We start from the raw sequence: 8,878 nt of genomic DNA, 5'->3' as shown, positions 1-8,878 counted from the left end.
CAGATGGAATGATCTGCGGCAACTAAACAATCTGTGAAAGTAACTAAAGGCAAAGTCAGCTAGTAAACCTAATATATTAAAATTTATCCATGTCCTTTTTCCAAGTTCAAGAACTCCTTGCCATTGTTTACTTATCATCATGCTCTTAAGACACGAAATTGTTAACATAATTGCCAAATTGAGGGGCAAATAACTGTTCTGTACCAGCCTAAGTAATGATGTTGTTAACTAAAAAAAAAATATTTAAAACCTACATAAAGCAATTATTTCTCATTTTTAGAGCCCAACTAATGATAATGATGATTAGGTCTATAGTAATGAATAAAATCCCTTTAAAAGGCATGAAATAGGAAAGCTTACCCAATTTGAGAATGACAATTGTAGCCCATAAGGGAGACCTAAAAGAAACCTACTTTTAAGAAAAGTGAAGAATGTTTCTTGGCTACAATAAAAAGGGCTTGTGACACTTGTAAATGATGATTATAAAGAGCAAATCTCGACACTAGTTTCTAACATACCAGCTCCAGTACAAGCAAAATCACCCTGACAAAGATAAATAAAGAAAAAAAGGCGTACGACAATGACAGGGCCGGGCTCTTCATGTGGAGCATGCAAGTTCCTAAGAAGAAAGTGCACGAGTGAATGTGTGTTTGCACCCTACTTCTGTTATGACCAGGCTGCGACCCACTTTGCAGCAGTGCACAAGGTGTTTGGCGCCAGCAATGTTTCAAAGCTATTATTACACCTACCAGTACAGAACCGAAGTGATGCTGCTATCACCATATCTTACGAAGCATTGGCTCGGATGCGAGATCCTGTATATGGTTGTGTTGCGCATATTCTTGCACTCCAACAACAGGTTCTGTGTTACTTGTCCGACAGCCACAACACCTCTACGATCGCCTTAGAGTTTAAGTCAGTTGTTTAACTTCTTTTTAACTTGTCTTGCAGATAGCCAGCTTACAAGAGGAGATAGACATTCTTGGTCACCAAATGACTAATCTCGCAGTTGGTATTGCTAGTTGTGAAAATCCACAAGCAACTTTAAACCCCAGATGTGAGATGCAGTTTTCTTCACTTCAAGATGCCATGATCCCCGAGTATTATCAGAATCCACAGGACACGCAAGTGAACAACTCAGGATATACGACTGGAAACGAAACTTTGGATAGCCAAATGAATGTAGAACTGCCTCCTTTATATGAATGGGAAGATCAAGACCCTTTCTGTGATTTTCACCCAAATTGTTTAGACAGACTCCTAGAAGGAGTTGACCAAGAGATCTTCCCGTACTGGTCCTGGTTGGACAGCGCAAACAATGCAACCTGAAGTACCAAACCCGGACCGAAAACAGCAGTTTTAGCCAATTAGCGCATGTGCAGCAGATGTCTTTCGAAGGAAAGTTCTGTTTTCTTTACATCTGCAATTCTACATGTGTAGATACAGATGAGGGTGTAGGCTTAATCCAGTTTGAACCACCAAATAAGCTATTGCTATTTTCAGACAAGAAATTTGTTGTGCCTGCACTAAAATCATAGAACAAACAAACCCGAAAATACTGAGCTCTTGCAATGGCCTCTCTTTCTATGGGATGGTCATTATAATCATAAACATTTAACGGACTTGATGAAGGTTCTATAGCAACTTGATCCAGGTTAACCACGGTAGAAAATTTTCTGCCAACTTAGCAGCTAGAAAAGAGGTTACTAGCAGAAAAAACCATGCACCCAAGCATTTAGAAAATAGAAGCATCTTTATACAATCCTGCAAACGCAACTAAATTCAGGGCATATCAAGCACAGCCTCATCATGTCACTGAAATTACTGTATAAAAAAATTCCAGAAAAATGAATGTCCCTAGTGGAACTATCTGGCAATTACTCAACCAGCAAATCTTCAATGTGCAGAGACGACACTTATATTCCGGGAATAACATATGCGGATCACTTGTATAAGCCAATGTCAAAAATTGATGCTAAAAAACATATCGTACCTAAAGCTTCCAGAATAATGATTGTCCATCCCAATTTTGCAAGCATGAGTATGTTCAGATCAATAAGTGCATCAAATTCCTATCTAAATGAGGCGAAAACTCCTCCATTTCAACCAGTTATAGCCAACCAGAAATTTATCTTTTCAGTCACAAAGTTCATATTCTCTTTCACTAGGTCTGAATGCAAAACTTTCAGAGAGGCTCCCGCAAAATATAGAACCAAGAAATCTCTGCACATTGATCGTTAGATAACAGCAACAGCATGAACTGAAGTCCATGCTGAGGACTGGAAAAACGTCCATTACAGTTGGAACTTCTGCGACCTACAAACTGCTTCAGTTCCATCCTAAACAGATTTTGTTTTGAAGTTTTGTGATTCAAATATGACTGAATTTAAAGATGAAGATGAAGGCTTATTCTAGTTTCTGGATCAACTAAACCAGCTATGTTTAGAACATCAGTCCTCATATTCTGCACCTTTTTCTCCCAAATCAATTACATCAAGAGAAGTTTGCTTTAAGCAAAGGAATCTCTCATTTGGTTAGGTAGCACCATAGCAGTGCTGGAGTCGCGAGTATCGCAGTAAGTTAACATTTTGTGAGAATAACTAGCACTTATAAGAACGGTCGTCCTTTTTTAACGTTGAACATAAGGTCAGAAGGACTATTCAGCATCACTTCATCTTCAACAATTCAACACTGTATATAACAGGACAGCCATTTTAAGTGCCCATAGAATCAGAAATTAGAGACAGTCAGATAGAACACCTAAAGCATATTGTATACATCTGTAACTACCTACATACAGATGGAAACATATGAGGCTATGCCTGATATAATGCTTATCACATCCTATGTCACAGAGAAATTTACAGGACGCTAGATGGCTAAAGCAAAACCTTTCACATTAAGCTGCACACCATTAAAAATAAAATAAAAAAACACCTGGTACAACAATGTGCAAGAGTCAATAAGTATAACATGTATCTATTTGTTTTATCAATCTTCCCATTTTAGACAAATGAGCGTATTTGACAAAATGAAGAGACTTCTGCAGTTTTTATTATATTACTTCTTCTAAGTCTGGACTTTCCCCTAATCTGCTGTTAATATCACCTCCGATAGTTGGCAACTGGGTATTTAAACATAGACCACCAAGAAAATGTCTCCCAGAACACACACCATTCAGTTACGTTCACAATTGTATTTATTGAGATTATTGTCATTTGGCCTGTGAAGAGCCATTTAATAACATGGACCATGAATTGCGCAAGTAGAAATATTTAAGACATGCTTGTTAAACAGAAGAAGTCTTGCACTACAGGAGAGTGAAATCAGAGGAAGAATAGTATAAGAAATTGGCAGGAGCCATTTGTGCTACCCAAGCAATAGAAAGTACAGGAGAGTAAATTGAAACTCCATTGGTAACAAGTAATCCTTGTATAAGTCATTTGGGCAGAATACAAATGAAAGAAAAAGCAAAACCCATTGAAGGACAACATGAAACTCAAAAAAACTTTCAAGACCTGTGACCATTGAAACCTTTGTGTGTATACTTTTTGGTGAAGAAACTTAAGCTCAGTCTGAAGCTTTGAATGAACTAGGAATAACAATTATTATCCAGAGCACCACCTGACTTCAAAAAGTGTATGCCTTCAAAGTGATCATGCATACCTCTCTATCCATCGGACAAACTGCAAACTTGAAATGAAAAGGCATACAATCACCAAGCTATTTAAGGTAGAAAACTACTATATTACAATAGTTAAAGAAACTAACCTATCTCATGAGCACCATTCTCTGGCATTCTGGAACATCTTTAACCATGGGCTAGGGCCTTTGCCATCCACATCCCAGCGCTTGGGATACCATGGGAACTGCCACATCAAGAAGCAACGTTCTGGATGAGGCATCATTGCAAGATGCCTCCCATCAGGAGAACAAATTGCTGCTACTCCTAAGGGTGAACCATTCACATTGAAAGGGTAAGTTTCTGTTGGATTGCCATCATCATCACAATATCTAACTGGGGCTAAATCTGAATGAACCACACGATCAAAAACACCATCATCTGGGAAATATGCTCTTCCCTCACCATGGGCGGCCCACACGCCCAATGTACTACCTTCCATTCCTTTGAGCATTATGGCAGGGGAGTCCTTTATTGTCACATTTGTAAAGCGGCATTCAAATCGACCAGACTCATTGTGAATAAACCTTGGTTGTGATGGGTCCCCCCCAGCACCAAGCACACCCCCAACTTGTGGGCCTGGGACCCATCCCAATAGAGCCATAAGCTGACACCCATTGCAAACACCAAGACTGAAAGTGTCAGGTTGCTTATAGAACTCCTGAAATTGATTTAGAAGTGACTGATTAAATCTTATGGAAGCAGACCAGCCTTTTGCAGAATCAAGGACATCAGCATAGCTAAAACCTCCCACAAACACAATTCCACGGAATTCGTGAAGGGAGATGCCTCCATTCAGAAGGTCCGACATTGTAATATCCCAGGGTTCAAAACCAGCAGCATAAAATGCTGCAGCCATCTCTCTGTCACCATTACTGCCTTCCTCTCGAATCACAGCCACTTTTGGTTTTAAAGTTGCAGTCATATATTTCTCATCTGTAAAGGAAGGAGTAAATGACAATCTCCAGAAAGGTTCATGCCTGGACTTCAAACCTTCTTTCTCTGAGTCCACACAGGAAGCTAGTCTTTGAAACTTTTCTAGTTGAAAACTAGTTTCCTCCCACATATCTCTAAGGAAAGAAGTTTCATTGTTCAGATGAGTTTCCCCATCAACTTTCAGTTCTATCAAGGGTGAGGTAGTCACTTGTCCAACTATATCAGCAGAAACGCCTACCTTGTTGAGATTTTCTATTACAGTATCCAAGTTCTTTCTGCTAACCTCAAGAAGAAGACCAAGCTCTTCTGCAAAGAGTGTTTGGAAAAGACTCTTCCCACATGAAGCAAAATCCAAAACAGTGCCACAATTTCCAGCAAATGCCATCTCCATGGCACAGACCAGTAGGCCACCATCACTTATATCATGGCCAGAGGAGATGAGTTCATCCTCAATAAGATCCTGGACACCCTCAAAAACTCGTTTGAGGTAAGAAATATCTTCAAGATCAGGACAGTCATCCCCAACTTGGTCAAATGCCTGTGCAAGAGCAGAAGCCCCTAGCCGTCTCTCTCCTTTTGCCAAATCAATGTGAAGTAATACACCATCATCTCCCAATTTCAAATCTGGGGTTACTGTTTTTGTTATGTCAGGACAAGTGACATAAACACTGATAACAAGATTACCTGGAGCCTTAACAACCTCACCAGCTGCATGAGCTGCCATTGACAGGCTGTCCTTCCCCCCATCAATAGCAATACCAAGTTCAATCATAGCATCAGAAAGGGCTGTGGCAGCATCATACATGTCTGCTCCCTCCCCATCAAGCTTCGCAGCATACATCCAATTCCCACTTGCTTTAATGTCAGAGAGAGAAGTAACCCTAGCCCAAACAAGATTTGTGAGTGCTTCTCCAACAGCCAATCTTGCCATTGCCTTTGGATTAACTAGCCCTTTGATTGGCTGCTCTCCAATTGCGCATGCACCTCCAGTCAAGTCAGTGTAACTCTGAGAAATGACAGCAACATCAGCAAGTGTAATCTGCAAAGGACCAACAGTTTGCTGCTGCGCTACTAGACCTGTAACACACCTATCCACTTTTGTTGTCAAGAAGCGTTTAGAACATACAGAAGGAAGTCTCAGTACCCTCTTTAAAGCCTCCATCACGGTGATCCCTGGAGCAATATCAAGTGGCTCTCTAGCATTAACCACCCGATGAAATTCAAAAGTCTTCCGAGGCATGTCCCCAAGTACTTTCTCCAGTTCAAGATCCACAGCAGGAGAAGGAGTAGGGAGTCCGCTTGAACGGCAATTTTCAATAGCTGCACTGTCAACCAAGACAACACGCCCCTCACCGTTAATTGCCCCAAGAACAGCCATTGACACCCTTTCTCTTTGACAAATGGATTGTAGAAGATCACGGCTTTCAGGCTTCACCAAGATTGCATCTTGCTCCTGATATTCTGCACCCCATATCTCTAGAATAGACATAGTATGATCACCAACCACAATTGCCCGAATATCAATGACAGCGCCCTTTGGATATATAATTTCCTTTACAACATTACAATTCCCACCAGCTCCCTGATCATGGATGCTAATAATTGGATTATTCTCCCCCATCTCAATGCATGCCCGGACAACACGATAAAGTTTCTGCGCCATCTCAGCATCTCCACGTTGTACGGCATTAAAATCAAGCTCTGCGTCATTTTGTCCACTCACCATACTTGAGGCAGCCCCACCTCCCATCCCTATCCGATATGCAGGACCTCCAATCTTCACAACTAACATACCGATGTCAGGCTCTCCTTTAGTTATGTGGGTATGATCAATCTGCCCAATACCCCCACTAAACATAATTGGCTTCAACCATTCCCGCCTCTCCCCACTTGGAAGTCTCATTCCAAAAGTTCTAGTGTAACCCTGAATCAGAGGCTCCCCAAATTTATTTCCATAGTCTGATGCACCATTGCTAGCATCAATAAGAACTTGCAAGGGTGATGCTAAGTTTGATGGATATGTGAAAGAATGATCTTCCCATGGAGCATAAGACCCCTCTACATTCAAATTACCAACACAATAACCAGCTGTGGCTGCAACGACAAATGAACCACTACCTGTTGCATGGGTATCCCTAATTCTGCCTCCAGCCCCAGTCTCTGCCCCGGGATAAGGTGCTACAGCACAAGGGAAATTATGGGTCTCAGCTGTAAATAGAATATCAAGGTCACGGGTAGTGGCAGTAAGTGGACATGTCATACCAGGCTGAACAGGCCTCAATTGCTTCACTGTGAAGCCCTTAATAGCACTAGAATTATCCTTGAAGCCAATTACTGAATTGTTAGGATTAGCCTGCAAAGTGCTCTTCACAATCTGCATAAGAGTTCTATCCATGGGTTGTCCATCAATGACCATTTTTCCAGTAAAAAACCAGTGTCTGCTGTGTTCACTGTTAGATTGAGCAATGTCAAACAATTCCACAGTTGTTGGATTCCGCTTGATATCTTCTTTAAACAGCCTAGTATAGTACTGTAAATCTTGCTCATCGAAAGCCAATCCCATCTCTTGATTGATCTCTTCCAAAGCCCTCCTTCCTTTTTCCATAAGGGGCACAAAGCGAACTTCCTCAGGAACCACACTAGTCTCAAAAGATGTTAGCTTGTGAGTATAAGCACACTCAGTCATCCGATCATGAACCATGGCAGCAAACTCATTAATCTGATCTTCTTGCAAGATTCCTCGACTATACAGCAAGTACCTCCGAGACCGTTCCATTCTATTCACTTCTGTCAACCCACAAGCATGACAAATTGAAACTGCATTTGCAGACCAAGCAGTTGTAAAAGACAACCTAGGCCCAACCTCAACTATGACAGTATTCAAACCTTCTTTCTTTTTCTTCTCAAGAAAGCTCTCCGTTCCCAAATTCTCTGGCTCATATGTTTCCTGTAGAAGCCATCTAAGATCTCCAAGCTTCTCACTAGAAATCTCAGATTGAAGCCCAACATTAAAACACTGCTCAGTCTGCAACCCAACAATCTCGTTGGAGATTTTTGTTTGAACTGACTTGAGTAAGTCCAGAGCGGCACTCTCTTGAATTAATGGAACACGATAAAAATGGACAATTTCTTGAGCAGGCTTTTTAATCAAACTAGATTGTTCATCAACAGAACTAGTCACACCTCCAGAAATTACAGCTCTAGGCTTTGATTGAGCACAACACCTCAATGAGACACCTTTCCTGTCAGCAAAATGCAGTGGGGACTTCCAATTACGAAGCGTGCCCCATAGCAACTGGTTTCTTTTATCAATACACAAATATCTCTGTAAAAGCAGAGTTTGCCTAGAGGAGTTCTGTAATGACAATCCAAAATGATAAGAAAACAATTACCAAAAACCAAAAATAACTTAAGCCCAGAGACCAAAACAAGAAATAAATCACAAAAGAACACGAATTTCACTAAACAAAAGAAAAAAGACTAAAATACAAAATACTTACTTGCAAGAATTGGGTTGATGCTGAGTTAATTTCTCCGACGCCAACCATTACAAATGCCTGAATAAACAAAGTAGATAATTAGTAACTAAGAACTAAAAAAGAATATCAAAAGCAAAGAAAAAGCAGACAAATTTTGAGAACCAAACTTTCAGAAATAGGGAAAAAAAAAAAAAAGCTTTACCCTCAAGCCCCAAAGAAAGTTGGGGAAATAACTGATAAGTGATGGTTAGATACAGAAATATCTCAGTGATCAGGAACAGAGAAAAACGAGGGAAAGAGGGTTTTGGGAGTGTTATACTGTGATAGTGTAAAACCCTGAAGACTGAAGTGAGGTTTTCTTCTTTTAGCACTCGACTGGTACATACATATATACTTTTTATTTTGCATTTAAATTTTTTATTTTATTGGTTGAAAAGGGTTTTTTTTTTCTCAAGAATGATATAAAATCACGAAGAATCTTTGTTTCTAATTGTAAGGTAATGCTTATTTGTTAATTTCTATTTTTATTTTTTTTCAGATGTATTTGTATGTTGGGAGTTAGTGGATGTTTTTTCTTTTCCTTTTTTCTTTTTTCTTTTAACTTACATCTTGGAATGTTGAAACTTTCTTCTTTTTGGGTAAAGTAATATATTTGGTAAAGATCAATTATTTTAGGTAAGTGACATGAATCAGATTTCCTTTCCATTAAATATGGGTTAAAAAATGTCCATTGCCCCTAACAATCATTCCACGGCACGTACATTATAATTACACTGATCGT

At 40.0% G+C, this 8,878-nt stretch overlaps 2 protein-coding genes across 3 annotated transcripts; one reads left to right on the top strand and one right to left on the bottom strand.

Moving 5' to 3' along the window:
• Nucleotides 1-1,497, top strand: LOC8274859 (LOB domain-containing protein 33). The gene is made up of 2 exons (XM_002524161.3): nt 1-859; nt 952-1,497. The coding sequence occupies exons 1-2, from the start codon at nt 581-583 to the stop codon at nt 1,327-1,329; spliced, it is 657 nt and encodes a 218-aa protein (XP_002524207.1). The 5' UTR covers nt 1-580; the 3' UTR covers nt 1,330-1,497.
• Nucleotides 1,498-3,343: 1,846 nt separating this feature from the next.
• LOC8274860 (probable phosphoribosylformylglycinamidine synthase, chloroplastic/mitochondrial) lies at nt 3,344-8,878 on the bottom strand. Of its 2 annotated transcripts, none has more exons than XM_015722416.3 (4): nt 8,300-8,878; nt 8,119-8,175; nt 3,772-7,973; nt 3,344-3,693 (listed from the first exon to the last, which is right to left on the bottom strand). In XM_015722416.3, the coding sequence occupies exons 2-3, from the start codon at nt 8,164-8,166 to the stop codon at nt 3,777-3,779; spliced, it is 4,245 nt and encodes a 1,414-aa protein (XP_015577902.2). In that variant the 5' UTR covers nt 8,167-8,175; nt 8,300-8,878; the 3' UTR covers nt 3,344-3,693; nt 3,772-3,776. The 2 variants fall into 2 exon arrangements, with proteins under 2 accessions (XP_015577902.2, XP_002524208.2); XM_002524162.4 differs by having other exon boundaries at nt 3,344-3,686; nt 8,300-8,877.

This window comes from Ricinus communis, chromosome 6 (assembly GCF_019578655.1).
Source record: "Ricinus communis isolate WT05 ecotype wild-type chromosome 6, ASM1957865v1, whole genome shotgun sequence".
Classification (NCBI taxonomy): domain Eukaryota; kingdom Viridiplantae; phylum Streptophyta; class Magnoliopsida; order Malpighiales; family Euphorbiaceae; genus Ricinus; species Ricinus communis.
This window is presented reverse-complemented; position numbering and strand designations above follow the sequence as displayed.